Source organism: Glandiceps talaboti, chromosome 13 (assembly GCF_964340395.1).
Source record: "Glandiceps talaboti chromosome 13, keGlaTala1.1, whole genome shotgun sequence".
Lineage (NCBI taxonomy): Eukaryota > Metazoa > Hemichordata > Enteropneusta > Spengelidae > Glandiceps > Glandiceps talaboti.
Genome location: NC_135561.1, coordinates 16364551 through 16385435, shown reverse-complemented (window position 1 = coordinate 16385435; position 20885 = coordinate 16364551). Strand labels below are relative to the sequence as shown.

The 20885-nt window shown below is 36.7% G+C and overlaps 1 protein-coding gene across 2 annotated transcripts; it reads right to left on the bottom strand.

Moving 5' to 3' along the window:
- Positions 1 to 163: 163 nt before the first annotated feature.
- Positions 164 to 20798, bottom strand: LOC144444527 (serine incorporator 1-like). Of its 2 annotated transcripts, XM_078133970.1 has the most exons (14): positions 20540 to 20798; positions 19050 to 19214; positions 17693 to 17895; positions 16832 to 16914; positions 15790 to 15927; positions 15216 to 15292; positions 14527 to 14623; positions 13901 to 13993; positions 12515 to 12668; positions 11517 to 11568; positions 6772 to 6792; positions 4153 to 4180; positions 3439 to 3589; positions 164 to 2505 (listed from the first exon to the last, which is right to left on the bottom strand). In XM_078133970.1, exons 1-14 carry the CDS (start codon positions 20570 to 20572, stop codon positions 2364 to 2366), a joined length of 1437 nt encoding a protein of 478 aa, XP_077990096.1. In that variant the 5' UTR covers positions 20573 to 20798; the 3' UTR covers positions 164 to 2363. The 2 variants fall into 2 exon arrangements, with proteins under 2 accessions (XP_077990096.1, XP_077990097.1); XM_078133971.1 differs by lacking the exon at positions 6772 to 6792 and having other exon boundaries at positions 165 to 2505; positions 20540 to 20797.
- Between the last annotated feature and the right edge of the window lie 87 nt (positions 20799 to 20885).

Here is a 20885-nt window from a genome sequence, read left to right as displayed (position 1 = left end):
ATGCATGTTATCTGCTGGTTAACAGAAATACTAACACAAAGGGTTGAGAATATATAGAGTGAGTGCACACATTAAACTTTCTATTCCACCCATAATTGAAAACCACATACAATCAACTGACACATGATAAACATTTTGTTATTATTTTCAAAATCAATTTTTATTGTAATATTTATACAAAGTAACAAGTAATAATGAGAATATACATTATAAGTTGGGAGTTTTCGTTGACATCTGCTACACACATTGTCAGGGACTTTCCACTCCCGCCTAAAAAAGTACAAGTGCTGTATACCATAGCAACAACATTTGAAATTGACCACACTCGGCCTCTTTGCTTATAACAAGCCAATGCCATTGATACTAACTAGTGCTACACTAGCTCTACCTACTGAAATAAATTCACTTTTTTTTTTTCACTTTGTACAATACAGATTGATTTGTCATTCAGTCACTCAATCAGACTGTGTGCACAACTACATCAAACACTCCCTATGCTTGGTAAAACGTCACGATGGAATGGACTACAGTTAGACACAGCTCTTGTACTATCACATATAGAGCAACATCCACTGACATGCTATGCATGCATAATGATGTGTGTATCTGTGCTGCTTTAACATTTTAAGACATTGGTATGTTTTCTTTCAGTTACAGGCCTCTCTTTTCTCTGTAAATATTCAAGTTTACAATTCAATAAAGATAGAAAACACCAACAGACTGAAAGACTCGTTATTGTCAGAAATCCCAGTACCGCTCATTACAAATGTATTTAGCAAGTGATTAAACCATTGTCATAAACCACAGCCTCTTTTACGACACCGTCCAAGACGTACCGCCAACATGATATTTCGCAGTGTCGCAGAAGTAACATCAGCTCTGGTTTGCGGGAATGGATTAAACGGGAAAATCAACAACAAATCTGAAAGTCTAACAAGATAATTGATAACATGGAATTTAAAGCTAAATTTTTGTACATAAAAAGTGGAATCATTCTCAGGAATGTAAACAGACATGGTTTACCAGCATCATGGGTGCATATTTTATACCATAAGTTTGTGTGTTTGATCAGCAGATAGACCTTCACAATGGACATGACTTGATGTCAACATTAATAAGGTGTGTTGTAAATAGAAACACATATACCATACCTCTTTATTTTATTACTAGAATCCACACCACTGCCATACTGTTAACATATAACGTGTACATCCAAGAAAGCATTTTTTTTACATTGTCAATATCTGAATAAATGTGAGAGTATTATCAGACACAAGTCTTTCAGTTCCGCTATATAATTTATCATAAATAGTCCCAACATTTTCTCTAGCTTTGTCAAATTCTAAAAAAACAAACATCCTTTTTATTAAATTTTCTGCTGTAAAGCATGCCATTGTAATTCTGTATCTAGTCTCTATGAGTACCAGTACTACTTGTAGACACACCTGTGAGTAACCCAAGAATTCAGCTCTCTAACTGGCATCTTATTCAAACACGTGTAAATATCAACGCCACAACTTTTTTCTTCCGTGTTTGAATGTTATGTACTTCTCTTTTCCTCAACTGTTCCTCACTATCACCCTACAGACTAGTGTGCCCTCTACTAATGATAGCCAAATTTTGCTGACTTAAATCTTCTTTCTACCATGGGGGTATTTCTTTGTTCACTATTAAAGAAAACTATAGGTTGGGAAAACAGGATAAGTAAGTCTTCAATATAAGCATTTATGTAAAAATTTCGGCATCTCTAATTTTTGCGTCACTTTGTCTATGGAGTTGGTACTAGTTAGAAATGTACGACTTTACTCATGTGTAAAACCAATACATTTTACTGGTATCAAGTTCTCCTAACAAACAGCATTTTATAAACTCTAAGTCTATTTCTGTCTCGACATATATATGATAATAGCAGCTCTTGAGTACATTTTGCAACTTCATGAAATAGTTGATCTGTTTTCAAGATTGAATACATTTAGTTAATTAGCGTTTCGTGAATAGTCACCGATTTCACAGTAATTTGCAAGTTGGTACTGTTACCATGGTTACCTAAAGGACACTTTGTTCACAAGACAATTCGGTAAATGTTTTGTTTTTTTTTTGTTTTTTATACGATTTTAATTCCACGAGAAGCCTAACTACTGACTCCAACTGTACAGTAAATACAGAATGATAAGTACATCACAAGACTGGAACAGCTGATGTTACACTGATGTTATTGGCTGGTGATCTTGATTGATTGAAATTGTACAATTATTAACTGCACCCTCAAGTGGTAGAGTTGTTTCTACCAATAGGTGGCGCTATTTATCAGATATATGAAGCGTTATGTAGTAGTAGTTAGCGTCTTCTTGCTGCTCTCCTTCTTAGCTGAAGTCTCTGTTGGACAGGACCACGGGTGCAATAAGGGTCCAAGTGTAGAGAATCACACACAGCCAGGAAGATGAAATCTTGACCCATACAGCTGGCCAGCTGGCATTGTACTTGTATTCCTTACTTTCTTTTGGACTGAAAAACACAATTCAGGAAAAGTCACTTACATGGCTAGTTTGGAATGGTTAGAGTGGCTAGTTTGGAATGGTTAGAGTGGCTGGCTTGGAATGGTTAGAGTGGCTGGTTTGGAATGGTTAGAGTGGCTGGTTTGGGAATGGTTAGATTGGTTGGCTTGGAATGGTTATAGTGGCTGGCTTGGGAATGGTTAGAGTGGCTGACTTGGAATGGTTAGAGTGGCTGGCTTGGAATGGTTAGATTGGTTGGCTTGGAATAGTTAGATTGGTCGGCTTGGAATGGTTAGAGTGGCTGGTTTGGAATGGTTAGAGTGGTTGGCTTGGAATGGTTAGAGTGGCTGACTTGGAAATGGTTAGATTGGTTGGCTTGGAATGGTTAGAGTGGCTGACTTGGAATGGTTAGAGTGGCTGGCTTGGAATGGTTAGAGTGGCTGACTTGGAATGGTTAGAGTGGCTGGCTTGGAATGGTTAGAGTGGCTGGCTTGGAATGGTTAGAGTGGCTGACTTGGAATGGTTAGATTGGTTGGCTTGGAATGGTTAGAGTGGCTGGCTTGGAATGGTTAGAGTGACTGGCTTGGAATGGTTAGAGTGGCTGGCTTGGAATGGTTAGAGTGGCTGACTTGGAATGGTTAGAGTGACTGGCTTGGAATGGTTAGAGTGACTGGCTTGGGATGGTTAGAGTGACTGGCGTGGGAATGGTTTGCGTGGTTGGCTTTGAATGGTTCAATCTGATTAAAATCTGATGTGGTGAAAGCGTCTAAATGCTTTATTTACCTCTATTTCAATGGAAATAGAGGTAAATAAAGCATATAGCCGCTTTCACCACATCAGATTTTTGGGAATGGTTTGAGTGGCCGACTTGGAATCTGCAGGTTGCATGTTTGAGCCTCACTACTACAATTTACTTCTGAGTGGCTAAAGTTCTTATACTTACTTGTACCAACTTGTCAGTGTCATCATGATGTAGAGCGCTGCCAAGAAGAACATGAAATGAAAGAAGGAGTAACTATAGGCAACGCCTTCCTCCTCATTGTCCCATACTTTCTGTCCATTGGCTTCTTCATCGTCGTCCTTGCCACCAGCTTCTGTTGATGGATGAAAAATAATATGATTCATTTTACAAAAGTAGTATTTAACGGCACAGAAAATCAAAAGACTTTAACTCAACAATAGTTAATTTAATCAACAAACAGTTTTTAAAAAAAATATCAGATACTTCAGTATTTTCACAACTTGACTGCTATCTTCATCTGGGTAGGAGGCGATGACCCTCAAACAAGGTTACGACCTCAAGCCTACTGATAAGGTGGTACATGGGAATGAGGCTACGACCCCCAAAAAAGGTCATGACCTCAAGCCTAATGATAAGGTGGTACATGAGAATGAGGCTATGACCCTCAAAAAAGGCTAGGACCTTAAATCTAATGATAAGGTGGTAAATGTACATGGGAATGAGGCTATGACCCCCTAAAAAGGTTACGACCTCAAGCCTAATGATAAGGTGATACAGTGTATTTCGCTTTATTCTTATCCTTCATACATCAACAAACCTAAAGAAATTGAACACAAATTAACTATAAAACAAAAAGAAAATGAACATAGCATTTTGCGCCATACAAAACTTTATGAATGATTAGACATCACTCACCTTTAGCTTTCTCATCAATGAGCACCTTCTGTAACAGATGAAAGAAGGAAAAGTGTTATGTCATTTCAAAAAGAAACCATCTCAAAAACTATCAAAATCCCCTTTTAAATTAAACCGCTTTAAGTAATAGATACAGACACAGCATGTCCTGAAGGCTAAATGGAAGAATTTTAACCATTAGTCTGCAGTAAGTTGATTTGATAAGTTAATTACATGATAGTTGCTGTACCTTTTGATTAGTTCTACCCTACAGTAGCATGTCACTGATAATGCAGTGTTCTCCTTGAATGAACTAAAAGTGGCATGCAAGTTTTGAGTAACGTTTTTGATCAAATAAAACCACTACTCGAAACCACTGATATTTACAAGAACCAAGATTCTCCCTTTGTGGTCTCGAGCTGCCAACTTCTAATTTCATACACAACTTTAACTACGGTGCTTCACACTTCTGAAGAGTAGAACTAAATGCGGGTACAGCAACTCCAAAGATAGTACATTCGTTTGATTTAACCAAGATTTTAGACTAAAACAGTGCTACCTTTTCACATCAACTCTATCATAATTTATACTGCGGCACTACAGAATATTGTTTCATGTGCCGTTTTCATTCTCAGACCATCGGACGTGCATTGTCCTCCTTATTCAAAATGAAATGATGATCCCAATCCAGTTTTTGTCATTCTGACCTTAACATGGGTTAATGGTATGACACATTAATAGAACACCTCTAACTTGTATTCATGATCTCATGCAAATTAGCTGACAACCCCCATTATAATTCCGTAATATTATGAAGAGTTAACCATTGGACAACACTGAATGAGTAACATTATGGTCAGAAAGTGGTACCAATATTGAGAATGACACACTGTTAATTGTGCTGTTGAGGTGAGGTAGTGCTAGACATTACAAGCAGACAGTTATACAGTACATGCATTTATTGCCACAAATACACACACACACACACAGTGAATGACTACAGTGCACTAAAAGGAGTGAAGTTACTCAAACACTCTAAGCTTCAACTTAAAGTCAAACCTTATAGCCGCTATTAGTGTCACAATGCTGAAGTTAGTATGTACTTTCAGTATAGACAATAACTTGGGGAAAACAGGCTGCATGGAGTTTTGGGACTGTCAGAGGGATGTAATTATTTGGTCTGTCTGTCTGGGTCACAATGTGTGTGTGTGTGTGTGTGTGTGTGTGTGTGTGTGTGTGTGTGTGTGTGTGTGTCTGTCTGTCTGTATGTATGTATGTGAATGTGTGTGTGCGTGTGTATGTTGGTCTGTATGTACATGTATGTGACACTGTGCTTTTGTATGTGTGTGTGCGTGCGTGTGTGCATGAAGTGTAAATATATGTTAGTTCTTTCTTTTGCCTCTGGTAGCCAATACATTCCCTTAAACCACAACCCTTGTCTATACACTGATACAGGACTGGAGCATTTTGTAACTTCTGTGAAGTGACACTAATTCATTGTAATATAACTGTACTTTAAAATCCATACAATTCTGTGGGACATATTTTCACCTTGTTGACCTTATAGCCATCATATTACTTATCTTTCCAAAAATGTGTCAGTTTTTTTTTTTTTAGGGTTATCTGAGGTCTGTAAGAAGACACTAGAATTCATCTACATGCATCCATTAATGTCAGTGTTTAACTTTATATGAAACCAGTGAAAATAAATTCCAGAGATTTAGAGATTTTACAGTACAGTACAAAAGCCGTGCTACATAGTATGTATTCACCTCTTCATTGCATTCTTCCTGCAAAGTTATTTAAAGAGACCATAAAATGCACAACTTATTGCAAATTAAATGTTTTACTTAATAGCATAGCATATCTTAGTTCCACACCCCACTATAAACCAAATTCAGTTACCAGTACCTTTCCCAGTGAAACTACATGTATTCACCAGAACTTAAAAGCATCTTTGCAGATCTGTGAACTTTTATTTTTTCGTTTATTTGTTGTATTCCTTACACAAAGTAGCATGCACTAAGAGGTGATACGTATGTCAACAGCAGCAATGTCCACCAAGAGGTGATACACCGCCAACAGCAGAATTTTCACTCCTATCGCATGTGTCATGTTACTACTTACCGGTACATGTACATGTAGTACAGTCACAAATTGTATTGTAATAATGATTCAGTTTTATAAACTATATCTCCACAGACTTGATATCGTGGCTAATCCTGTTTTACCAAACTTGTTTTTTGTGGACAAACAAGTAGCACCCCCCCCCCCCCACCCCACCCCATAGAGAGCGGCCCCAGGATCATACCTAGTACAAATGTCAGCTTTAATTCATTGCAAGACATGCAAGGATGGTCGAAACATGTAATTTTGCTGTGTAATATTTCCAAGACATTAAAACTTTTAATGACACATGTACCACAAACTCATTCCTAGCAACACTACAATTCTGTACGCAGGCATTTATTAATTTAGATCTAGCAATCAATTGTTCAATTTTAAGGTACATGTATAGCAGAAAATACCCTCCTGAACTGGGGTAGACAGACTGTAACTATTGTACTGTGAGCACACAACATATGGAGTGAGAATTCTGCTGCATGCACTCTAGTAGTATTCATTGTTTGTGAACCTCACCTCAGAAGGGAATGATGAGAACTGTACCAAGGGGAGAAACAAGGAAAACAAAGACAGTATCAGAGATGAGCCGTTAGCAACCAGCATGCAGAGAGTGCAGTGATGGCACAATGCATGGTAGACAAGGACAAACAAATACCAGGTCAGGATAGAGGCAGCACCCATTCTATCCTAACCTTTCATTTTTAGACCAAAATTTTTCACATAACCGTGAACTTTTGAGGCCTCAGTAATTTCTGTATCTTTCACTTTATGGCTAAATTTTGGATAAATGGTTTTGAATCTCAATAAGAGAGGTATATTTTATTTCAAAACAGTTTTTTTTATGGCAATATACTCATGACAAAGGCTCGATCTGCTATTCTCAAATTATGTTGTTCGAAAATATTTGTAATGGCACACATATATAGTATGTTGTTGGTGATGACCCTTGTCATCCCTCTTATCCCCATGACTTGGTTCATTCTTATTGTTTTCAATTTAGAATGGATGGTACCACTTTCCTGAGGGGGGGGGGGGGGTGTTTAAGAGAACTGGACACTGGACGATGACATGTTAATAGTAGTTATTCACATTATAAGCAACCACTATGTTACTGTTAGTTTTGTTAGAGATTAGGCATTATTCTAACGATATCAAAAGCTTACAAACACGTGCACTCAGCTTAAAGTGTGACAGGCAGCCACCTACCTGTTCCTTGCAGAATTTGATTGTTTTAATTGGCGAGGTGGTCAAGGACAAACAGCAAAATAAAAAGCAGAAGAAAAATAACAAACGTTACTTTGTAAGTCAAGGGACTGGCAGAATTGTTATAAAATTGGAATCACTCTTAACCGACATCTCCATCGGATTTTAATAAGATTGTCTTAAGGTTGTTGTATAGGCTATTTTTCATCCAATTCTTTATTGTAGAAATATTGTTGTAACTTTGTTAAAAATAAAGATATTGACACCAAATTTTCTGAGTTTGTCCCTTTAATATTCATCATAACATTAAAAACATTAAAGTAGAGTTTGTTTAAATTATGATGAAATTTGACACCTGTGTATATTATTATATCATATTTTTCATATTTTCCACTCTGTAATAGGCAATTTTGATTTTTTTTTTAATTTTTTTTTACAGTTGTGATCATAAATATACATGTCAAAATCTGTCTAGACAAAATTTTGAAATTTTGATCCAAAATGCTTCAAATTAATTGTCAAAAAGGCAAATTTTGTTGTATGCGTACCCCATTTTCAACAAAGTATTGCCGAGTGCCTGTTTCACTAACAAAAAATCCCTCTAACCAGTTTCTCGTCCTTCATCTCAATTATCAAATAAAACAAACCCGAATTCCCTAGCATGTATAATAAGCTAGAACGAGTAAAATGAAGAAACGTTCTAAATGGTCAAAAAGGCAAAAAAATCCCATTTTTTGACAACTTCGCGACCATTTCGCGGTACTTGTAAAAACAATACTTGCGAACGCGTAAAGTGATTCTGTCTCTTTGAACCCTCTAGAATGAATAAAAATCGTAATATGGCTTGAAAACAGGTTAACACTCTGATATATGGCCGCTTACATTGCTAATATGTAGCGTTTCGATAATGCGATCAACTGTGTCAAGGCTAGGGGGACATCAACAAACTCATGCATATTGCGCATGCGTATCTTTGATTTCAATACGGAGCATACGGTCGCTCAGGACTTTCTACAGCGTGTTATGAAAACTTTTAGCTGCCGCTGGACAACCCTTGAAGACTCACTACCATATTTGGCATACACTACCACGATGCCGAAAACGAAAATAGGTAAAAGACGTTCCAAACTTCGTTACGAGGCCTTGGCTGAGAATGGAGGGACAGTGTTTCCGTGTGATCATATCTAGTCATGACTCATGCTTGCAGACGTGGTGTGATGGTAGATTTAATATGAATATGACCTTGGAGGACAATTGTCAGACTAAAGTTTCGAATTACTCCCTCTGAAACTACGCACCGAACTACAGCAAATCTTATGTATTTTACGCATTTTCAATAAAAATTACATAGAAAAAATTGTGTCTGCAGACAACCATAAATTTGTGTCTGCAGGCAACCATACGCATTCCATTAGCCCAAGAAGACAGAGCTCGAGCGAGTTTGCCTACAGTGTGAGCTCACACGTGTGAACGGCGCGGTACAAGCAAACATGAGGTCTATGAGTATGATGCAAATCGTCGTTCCTGAAATTGCCTGTTCGATAGTCCATGACGACTCAAATGTACAATGTGAGCAAAATTGAAATGTTTCAATGTTTCAGTTAGGTCCTCAGTGTAATATTGACGTGTGTTACGTATCATTCCCTGGGAAAATCATGATTTCCATCCGCAGATTGCTATAAATAAACACAGTTGCTTTGGATTTGTTTGTTGTTGTGTCTTTGATTACTTGATGTGTCGCCCATGTCGGCATGCAATCTGAAAATGGTTGTTTTATTCAGGAAAGCGACTCTTAAAATGTATCTAAGCCGTTCATAAAATGTTCAATATTTGTTGGCACTATCAGCTAGTCATGACATCGACTAACATCGTAGAGACATACTGGGATTATATTTACCGCTACGGAGACCAAACTTGGCTCGATCAGTATTCACCGTACCGCATGCATTTGTTTTGAAATACATCGCTTGTGGTTGTATCGATGTGAACTCGTACTCGCACATGTGACGGTGATGTTATATTTGCCTTTTAGTCTAGAAACGAATACGACGTGAATAGTAATACATGTAGTTTAGTTAAGATTGACTGCCCCGGCTTTCAGAGATGACACCGTGGCTTTTGGAAATAGAACAAGTTTAATCAATCATAAAACAGCCTTCACCGAATTTTGAAAAACAAAACGTGGAAGGAAAATCATTTGACTTGAGATCGTGTACGTGTGTACATAAGGTTGCCAGACAACTCGTCCCAAAACGAACTCGTCCCAAACGAACTCGTCCCATCGCCATTTCGTCCCACGACTAACTCGTCCCAAAACGAACTCGTCCCACCGTCATCTCGTCCCACCACTAATAATATTGTGTTTAGCTACGCGTTCAGAACACAAACGTGAACTGACGCAACTTTGGCAGATTCTGTCGAGAAGGCAACGTGACTTTTCATCTGTCGAAAGTTTTGCAATTACAAACAATTAATTTATAGTTATGTTTCCGAACTTTGATATGAAAAAATACGATGACAGAAATTTTGACGTATGATCTATGACGCCATTAGTCCTCTTCGCATACGGAGTTAGTCGTCCCTTTGATCCTCAAGTCAGCGTAGCGTAGACCCGTAAACCGTCGGCAAACAGGGATATGACGCTACATGCATTATGCTTATTTACAATTAATTATGAACCACACAGGAATATTCTTTGAATGGGACGAGATGGCGGTGGGACGAGTTGGTTGTGGGACGAGTTAGCCCGGGAACAACTTTATTGGGACGAGTTAGTTTGGGACGAGATGGTTTTGGGACGAAATGACCGCCCACCGTACATAATACATCGACGCCGTACTTCTGAACTTACGCTAAACTCGGAGTGTGGGCGATACTTCTGCGGGCACCTGATTCTGTCAGAAGCACATGCTCACGATGACAAAAAAATTGTCATCCATCAAACTTTTTTTTTTCGTCTTTAAATTTATAACAATTGACAAAAATGCCGACACTCAACGTTTTACAGTCAGGCATTTAAAATACTAAAACATCTTTACGGCAGACTCTCACACTCCCCGTGTGTGTGTTACTCAGGAATTTGTCGTAGAGGGCGCATCAGACTCCCCAGCAAAATGTCAATTACTCTTAATCAGTCAAAGTTTGTGGCTGTGTTACTGCTTATTGACGGTATGCCCTTTGCTAGTTCCGACTCCAATGCGTCTAAATAAATATGTATGAGTGGATTTACATAGTTTTATTGATAAATTCACCTGACGTCCTAGCCCACACAGATACCTTAAACCATGCATGATGACTAGTTAATATCACTTCACATATAGTATAGTATACATCACACAAACAAAAATAGCAAGCTTTTTTGCACTTTGTTCAATAAAATTCATTCGGTTAAAAAAAAAATATCAGGGGTCACCATGCAAATTTTTGAGAGGTCAACTGATATCAATATTCAACCATTTTAGAATTCATGGATCATGTTTACTGTATACATGTAAGGAAAGAAAATATTGTTGAGCCCTTTAATTTGTTTTGTTACATAAAAAGGACCAGTACATGCTTTCATATGGCAAATCTTGTAAAAACTTTGATTTTCATTGAAATTGGTCCTAGAGGAAGTACCTGGGTTCATACATTAATTAAAACTAAACAAATTTCCAAGACTTTCCTTTTTTTTCATTAGTTTTCCGGGGGTATTCATATTGATTTTAGCCATTTTTCAGGGGTGTTGACCACTGATGTACCGTACGTACTGGCTTAATCCCTCCATGTTGACTAGTCAACTATCATTTCAAATGAAAATGATGTCTTGGTTGGTGGCTATCTGTCATACATCAACACTCTACTCTTTCTCACAGTCAAGTTTGATAACTATATACCTACATGTACACTGGTCAAACACTACCAATCACACATTAATCTTGTAGAAACATCTACACTACAATACATGCTATCCTATTTGTTCCACAGAAATTTTCCACTACAAAAATTACGCTTTTTCAGAAATTAAGATACAGATAGTTGAAATAGGTGCTAAAACAAAATAAAGTGATATTACCAACCTCATTGGATCCAGTTAGTTTGCTAATGTTGTTGGTGTTTGCTGTACGAATACTGCAATAGATAATGGGGATACAGAGATCAGAATCTCATCATTTTTACAATGGTCTTTAGAATGGAATACTTACAATATATTTAGATTCTGTTGTCAGTCACCTGTTGTACGGTCTAGCAACCAAACATACCCCATGTCACATGGTTGTTTTTTTATGTGAATTTTTATCAACTTGGTGGAAATCAGGAATTCAAACAGGTGAATACACCGTTGGTATAAAATGTGAACTGCGTGCTAGAAATATATCAACTAATTAATCAGAACATACTCTATTAAACTGCCCATTGTAAAATGTAAAGTTTAACAAACACATTGTACCTACACATGAAGTGTAAACTCTTTCTTGTACAACAGACTAATGATGTACCGGGTATATTGTTCTCCTGTTTGTACAACCTATTAATCATAGCATTTAGATGATTTGCATGTACCAAACTCAATAGCAGGGTTGTACAGCTTGTCAAACTCTGCATGGAAGAGTGTGAAATCAGCGGTACCCGCAACAGATACCATCCAAAGACAAATACTGGATGAGCGATAGCCAGGCCAATATGACATCTTAGGACCGGAATCTATCTTGTACCTGGGAGACAATCCAATTGTAGCAATTCTAGTTTCTCTCTTGACTGTTATGTCATCAGATTACTGATTAAGTGGTGTTATGGGCATCTGTTGTGACTGGACTTCTATGAGACATTGTATGGTTATAGACACTGTGTCATGAAAGATCAATACACTTTGTACCCTACAATCTTTTACTATGCCGCCATCTTGGTATTTTCTTTTCCTACGGCTGACCGGTATGATTATAATTTACTGAAAGCTTGGTGTATTGGATTAATTTGCTGGCTCTTATTTGCACATGTCAGTCAAACATGTTATACCTACCATGGGTGGTTCAATATGAAATACCTATACACCCGAGTATATATTATTTTTATTTACCTGGCATACAAGACACATAGGATAAAGAGAGCCAATCCCAGAATAGATTCAGCATCCATAGTGGAGCTTTGTACTTGAGGTGAAGGAGTGGTACCAATATGTGTCATGTTACCACTAACTGGGTTGAAGATCTCAGTCAAACTAGGATTACACTCTGTAATGACCAAAGAATCTAGATTAGCAGGTGGAAGTGACATTACAAAATGTATGTGACAGAACCCCATGCTGCGCGAGTGCAAGTATGGCATACTTGGGCTATTTACACGAGTGCTTGTAGTGTTCTCTGCAGCAGTACTTTCGTGAGCATAGCGAGTGAAAATGCAGCAGAAAACACTGCAAGCACGAGTGTAAATATGACCGAGTCCATGTACCTACGCTGGAACTCACATGGAATGGGGTTCTGTTATTATTTCATGTACAAGTGTTTATCCGAAAAAGCAAATGTCTGTAAAAGTGATACTGTGTCATCGCAACAAATGACTGCATTGTCATTTGCATATCATTGCATACAGCTATGCAATAATGTTTTTGGTATTGCACTGCAGTGCAAATGCCATTAATATGCAACTAACGGTGCAAATAATCTCTGGCACTATTGTGACAGTATGTACAATGTGTTTCGCAAAAAGTTTAACAGAGCCTGGAAGTATTTGGAAATTACCAAAAACTGCTCTACTCAAATTAATTTATGGGGATTTGACATGTATGGTACAATTCCAACTTTACAGCTAAAATGATATTGGCTTGGTGTCTCACTCATGTGACACAACATTTTTTACACACACTCAGACAACTTATTATATGCAATAGCAACAATTACATAGGTGCCGTGCACAGTAGGGATGTACATGTAGAAATAGTAACATTGATGTGTTGATTATTAAAAAATAAACAATTGCAGCCAATAAAAACATCAAGTCCATGTGTAATGTTTTCATTTGAAGCCCTTTCCTACTGCAGTGTGAAAGAATATCAATGCTTCAACACTTTTCAATGTTATTGGGCAAAGGATCCTGTTCTGTATGTTGTGTCTCTGTTATTGTTAGTCTCGAGTTGAAATATGTATATTGTTCTGTCAAAAACACAATGTCCCATGAGTAATACACGAAGCCTACATCATTTTAGCTGTAATGTAACTGGGAAGGTAACCGATTACCTGCCTGAAAATCCACTAACATTTAGCACAGTTGTTAGTACTAATTTCTACTTCAGAACCGATGTCTGTCCTTACAAGTAAGTGCATAAACTTTGACTTGGTGTAGAGAGTTTCTTGACATTCTAACACCTGGACAAGTCCCTGGATTATGTAGAGCAGTGAATGTGTTTTACATTCAAATGCAAAAATAATGAATGTCGTCCCGTTAAAATAGTTTCAAAACATCTCACCTTTCCCTGGCTGACTGGACATGGCTGACCAAGTCAGGTAAACCACATACAATGTAATCACAGAGGCTTGCAGTAATCCAGAACGGGGTTGGGCTAGAAATGATAATAAAGGAAACATTAGACAAATAACACAAACATGATTAACCCCATCACAACACACATCGTCTATGCAAATAAAACCTAACAGTATACAACTCACACATTTTGGCATAGAGGTGGGGGTTTTTTGCTTTTTTTTTGTCTTAACATTTCATTGAAAGACTGGATTCTTATATACTGGATAGGTTTTACCATCAAGATTGAATTCACTGTTTAACCATTTCACCATCGATCCCTGATATTGTGGGAACATGCAAGTGTTAATGTACAAACAGCTAACAATGAAATCATAAGTTACTCCATGAATTGCTATCAGGGTAAATTTCAGGGTAAATTCTAGTAGATAAATCAGAGAGAAAACCACAGCCCTAGATGTCATGGGTACATTTATATATACCTCCAAAAGGAACTGATGATAAAGCACACACACAGACCACATCATCACTTTGTAGTTCAAAAACTAACTACTACAGCATGATGCTTGTGACAATGACATTTAAAAAAAACAACTAAAAAACTAAACCCACCTTCTTGAATCTTGGGTAGAATAGACACCACAGAGATGATGATACAAAGTATCATATTGAAGCTGATGAAAAACTTGTTGAGGGTGCATGCATGGGGCTGTAATAGAAACAATCAGGTAATCAGTCAATCAATTTAGGGAAGCAAATAACATCATATATTCTGATCATACCACCACCTAGCTGGTCAGTTGTAGTAACTATCAAATTTGTCATTCTGATGAGGATCATCGACCGAGACAGATCGAAAGCTCAATACTAAAAAATGTTGAACTGCTTGTGCATTAGTACCTTTTGTAAATCATTTGATCTACCAAGTCAATAAACAATTTTGGTTAACATAACATTGATCAAAATTGGCAAAAAATGGACTTAGCTGACTATTGATCTTACCCACAAATAGCATATACAGTTCTAAAAGTTATTCAACCTTTTCTTGTATTTGTTGTTACTTTGAAACATATATCTGGGGGTGTAAAACACTGTGTGCATGTGTATGTGTGATGGGGTTGCCTATGCATGAGTTCATGTATTTATCTATGTTCCTGTAAGTTTTCATTCTTTGCCCAAAGCAACATCAATCAATCTTTGTATGCTGCATACGTGTTCCCGATAGTACGATGAATAAGTACACAACATTGTAAAGTTTAACTACACCTTTGTACGGCAAATTCCAGTGTCAGGGTACTTACTTCAGTGTAGTAGATGTAGAACAGAACTATACCAGTTATTGAGATCAGATAAAATATGATGGTGAAAAACAGCAATGCTGAAAATAAAATGGATGAAATCATACATCACTTATTGCTGTTGGCTACATCTACTTCAGTACTTCACCGGGGAATGCATTTTCCATTTTTCATTACAATATTTCATTTCTACCCTCAAAACGCACGCCACAGGTAAAGTATACACTTCACATGATGCATAAATTGAGTTACGCAGAAAAGATAGATTTTTAAGTACAAGTATGACTGCCATTACACCAAATGTACATATGAGAAAAAAAAGTGATGTGCAAATATCCAATATCACTAGTCATCTTCGTGCTAAGTGTAAAAAGAACTAGGATTGTCTGAGAAATGATGTACATTGTATGACAGATGCACGGCCAGAATTCACTGTAACATAGTCTCCTTCCCCACCCATACCCCCCCCCCCCCCCCCGACTAATAATCAGCAATACACAAAAAAGGTGTAATATTCTCCTTGCAAAGTTATAACCATTTTCAGACAAATACAGCAGTTTTTAAAGGAGTTCCTTACCAAAGTACCATCCTTTAGAGTTGCCGTCTTCCATCTTTTCAACCCATGATTCATTCCAAGTATGAGCAAAGTCAATCAATAGTACCAACTGAATGATGATGAAGATGAATGCTCCAATCAGACCAATTATCATCCAGGCTGTCAAACAATAATCAACCAATTAAATTAATATCAAGTCCATTTCGTAATGGTCAACCAACGATTTTACCAAATTTTATATCTGTACCAAATATACACCAAAGCTGTCATTGTCAGTGGAGAATTGGTAAAACAGATGGCAAATTGTCTCTCTGTGTTTTCCCTAAAATGTCTAAATATCTAAAGTATGACAATCAGGATGGTTATTTTCTTGGTTTAATTGTTGTGGACTCTGAGCGTCATGTGTGTGAGTGCATGTGATATGTATGTTTCTCCTTGTGTATAAGCATTTTCACATATATGGTACAGTACGTACAAGTGAGTGTGTATGTGTATACATAAAAGGCCATTAATAACTTTACCGAATATAAATGTACATGATACCACAGAACTTGATCATGAACACAATAACAATTACAAATGGTGTTTCATTCATGTAACATGGCATTTAATACACTCCCTCAGACAACTTCTAATGCAAAAGAAACAATTACATCGGTGCTGTGCACAGTGAGGATATAGTTGAAATATTGATTATCAGTTAGAAAATAACATTTGCATCCATTAAAATCATCAAGTCCATGTGTAATGTTTTTATTAGAAGACTTAGTCGATCTTTACTGCAGTGTGAAAGAATAGCAATGCTTATCACTGTTCAATGTGATTGGGTAATGGATCCTGCTGTTTACTGTGTCTCTATTATTATTAGTCTACAGTTAAAATATGTCTAGCTAAGTGTCTAATATGTAATGTCCCATGAGTGAAACACCAAGCAAACATCATTTTAGCAATATACATGTATGGCCTGAACACAGTTTTTGTGGACGATTGTTCACAGAGGTTACGAATACATCGTTTTCAGATAGCATTATGCAGGCACACATGTGAGTACATAATAACTTACCTTCTTCAAACGCTTGTGAATCTGGTATGAAGAAGGCAGCAACAATGATGGCAACGATGATTAGGAACTTAAAACCCCAGAAACTACAGAGTAAACACACATAATGCATTCATTTTAAATTAGCATTGACAATTCAGTAACACTAAATAGCTGCTTGAAATGTATTAAGTCATCTCGAATAAGTCAAGAAACTAGATACACATATACATTAATCGTATACAATCATATATCATTTTTGTTGAGTGGAGCTCTGAAAATGAAATACATTTAATTTGTATGACATTCAACATGGTTCAGAAATCATGTCATTAGTGTCACTACCATATAGTTGTGTTATGTAGTAAATGAGATACAGAAAAGTTGGTATGAGCCAGGACTTGAACCCGGGACCTGCCAACTACTAGATGGATGCACTACAGACAGTGCTACCCAGCTGATGTCCACTGACTCTACTACTACACTCTCCTCACTTCTCAATTTTTGGGAAACTCATCCAAACCACAAGCTACAACACTGCAATTTGCAAATGCTGTATGCCAATGCATGCCCAGTTCTAATTGTTGTTTGGTGCCAAATACTAGTAAATGAGAGAGAGAAGTTACCCAGAGCCGGCACTTGAACTTGGTACCCTCCGATCACTTGACACACACACTGTCAACCGTGGTAGCCAGACTGATGTCAACAACTCTACCACACTTTGATATGTATTTTTTTAACATAATTACATGTAGGCATACATGTAAGTCACACTTTCAGGGTCTGAGATTTTGCAGTCAAAGTGGATCCATATTCTGAAAGAAGACTTTATAGTTACTAAGAATGATCGACATATTGCAGGCAAGGAAGTTCAAGATCACATACCCATTCTGAATTCCAGCTCTTGGATCTTTACTAGATTTGACATATATCATTATCATCATCATCAAGAAGAAGAAGCAGGCATATCCGAAACAGATCCTGTAGACAGCCGAATAACCTGACAGTAAATTACATGCTTCTGGAGATACTATAGTTCCATCATGAATCCACGATGTTTCATCAGGGGCGGTACAGAAATATGGGATCTACGAAAACAGAAAGAAATATGTCAGTAACGCTGAGGAGAAAATAAATAGTTTTAGAAATACATATATGTGTTCAAAAGTGGTCTGTTCGAATCTCATACAATGCATAGAAATAAAACTATGTATCTAACAAAACTGTTAACACATTGACAAGGAGCTCTAGCTTGAATTGTAGATGTTGTAACTTTTCCTTTCAGGGACCGTTTTTTATAATTTAAAGTGGCCATATGGATGAGGATTAGGTATTTGTTTTGGAGTCTTAATTTAAAAAACAATTTTATCATGGCTTCCTACTTGAAAAATAAATGTGAAACAACATACATGTATGCCGAGTCCTTGTTTGTTAATAAATTGCGTAAGATTAATAAATATGTAAAATGTTTCTTAGTGTATGCACCATAACAAACCTTTCACACCTTTTTTAGCTTTTTGCATTTTATTGAGTTACAAACACAGACTTAGTCAATGTTGTTTCACATTGATTTTTCAAGTAGGAAGTAGGAAGCCATGATAAAATTGTTTTATAAATTAAAAATCTAAAACAAATACCACAATCCTCATCCATATGGCCACTTTAACACTTTCAATATTTGTATCTTACCGGTACAAAAGGTTTTTGTCTCAAAGCTTGTACTACGAATGTATATATCTTGCATCTTTCCCTCTACCATGCAAGTTGCATCTTTTTAAGTTTAACACTAGACCACTGGTTAACTTTTTTATTATGATTAACAAAAACAAATGTCATTTTCATAGAATCACACACGTCATCATCCGATACTAAATTTATCTCAAAATAGAAAGTTTACTTGCCTGACATTGGGGATCTTTAAGAAGTTTGGGCTGATCATCTCATACGTTTTATTTTTCACTAGTTTCATAAACTAATTTTTCAAGGACTCACTCAAACTTTCAAGGTATAGTTTGACATTCATGGGCTTTCAGTCCTTGTGACTTGTCACTAGAACAATAACTAAAATATTAACAATGGTCTGCTATTCCTTGAATTTAGGAAAACAATACAACCTAATTTACATACTATGTATTGTTATGTAAATAATGAAGGCTCCTCAGGTCAGGATAGCACAGCCTTGAATCAATTTGCATTTCAGAAAAGAATCAATGACATTTCAGACAAGCTGGTAAAGACTTACACCCATGAGTAGATCCCTGACAACTGGTGTTAACATTATACAGGCCACAACAACTCCAAGCAGGAGCAGCACAGCATATCCAATACGTGATGCTGTAGAGTTCTTACAGGAAGGACAGGCAGCACAGCACAAACTGCATGCTGCTGATCCAAAGCAGCAGGCCACCTACAGTCACAAAACAAAATTAACAATGTAAGAATAAAACAGACAAATATTACTTACACTTAAAAATATTTGGTATGTTTAAATTCATATCTGCTGACTGTCACTATCTACTGTATAAGAACTTTCTTGCACATGTGCATATACAATGTGTGTTGAAATAAGATAAGAAGCTTCCACATTCACAAACAGAATGGGTAAATATATAACCACGAAGCTTGACTGATGAGTATTTGGAGATCAAACAAATTTCTGTGTCTGGAATTTCTACTTGACCAGTTCAATGACCTCTGCTAATATTTTAACCCTTATATACGATATTAGGATACCTTCCTACAGACGGTGATCAATATTATTCCCATACTTCTGAATCAGAATCCAAAATTCATTCTAAATGCACTTGATCAAAATAAATTTAGAATTGTCTTATAGCTGTCATAAAAAAACCTCTTTTACATGTATACATGAGTACTATGTATGTGTACCTGTATGTGTCTGTGTGTCTGGCACACTCACAATGACATACATGTATACAAATTTTCATATATTACTACATGTAAACTCAAACTTAAATGTATTTTACTTTATTTTATTTTTTTATTCATTTATCTATATTTATTTTATTTTTATTTATTTATTTTTTTTGGGGGGGAGGGGTGGGTCCTTTTCATTATTTTCCAAAATATTGCATTCTTCAATTTCTTGAGAACAAAATTATAATATACAAGTTTGTAACTTGTGAAGCCATAACAACCTCCGTAAATATTTTCGTGGGTTGTTAGACATTTAAATGAAGACACAATAGGAAATCCGTATTTATACACTCAGTGTCTGATGGCCAGTGAGTCATACTAAAGTCCGCCGAGGTCACGTCATACACTGTGTGTACATGTACAGTGGCCATGGAGGAGATGCGAGCTGACTAAATTACATTTGTAAATTCGCTACGACGCTAATCTCTTTCGATGGAGAGTAAATATTTCTCTCGAGACATTCAAAATTAACATTATCAGATTCAATAATAATGAAACAAGAAATCACGATATATCTGAACTCCAAGTACGTATATTCTATAACAACCGGGCAATTATAAATCAACACATTTTTTGACAAATGTATTGTATTGTAACGTACAATGTGTTGTTCAACAGTGTTATGTAAACAGGGGTTGTTTTCGTTTTACAAGTATCGCACCACATGATCACGCCAAAATCATGAAATAATATGTTGATTGACAAGTGTATAACTGTACAGAGAAACTGTGAGTAGAGACTATGTAATATGTTGTATCCGAAAAAAATAACGATTTCGTATTGAAGGAAACCTACCTGCGTAGCCAGACATCCTAACACAATTCCCATGGCCGTCCGACGTTGTCGTATTCAAATAGACTCAAATATATAGACTTCTTTCTTGTTGTTAACCCTCTAATGATAACAAGTATATAAAGGCGACGTAAAAACGATTTTTTGGCAAACTACAGTTGATATTTCAAGTAAATTTTAACTCTGAACGTGCGCGTTTCGTTTCCCTTCAGGAGATTTCTCAACAAATAAATATGGCGACTAGAAATATAATATATGACGTCATTCTCTTACCCATAATGCAATATACAACTGTATGCACCAATCTGTCGTAGTTGGCGCACTGTTCTTCGTCTTTGCAGTTCTCTGT

Coding starts and splice junctions, on each gene's coding strand:
- LOC144444527 (XM_078133970.1), bottom strand. CDS start 20,572: ATGGGAATTGTGTTAGGATGTCTGGCTACGCAG. Junction 19,215..20,539: donor TAGGATGTCTGGCTACGCAG/GTAGGTTTCCTT, acceptor TTGTGACTGTAG/GTGGCCTGCTGCTTTGGATC. Junction 6,793..11,516: donor AACTAACTGGATCCAATGAG/GTTGGTAATATC, acceptor CCCTTGGTACAG/TTCTCATCATTCCCTTCTGA.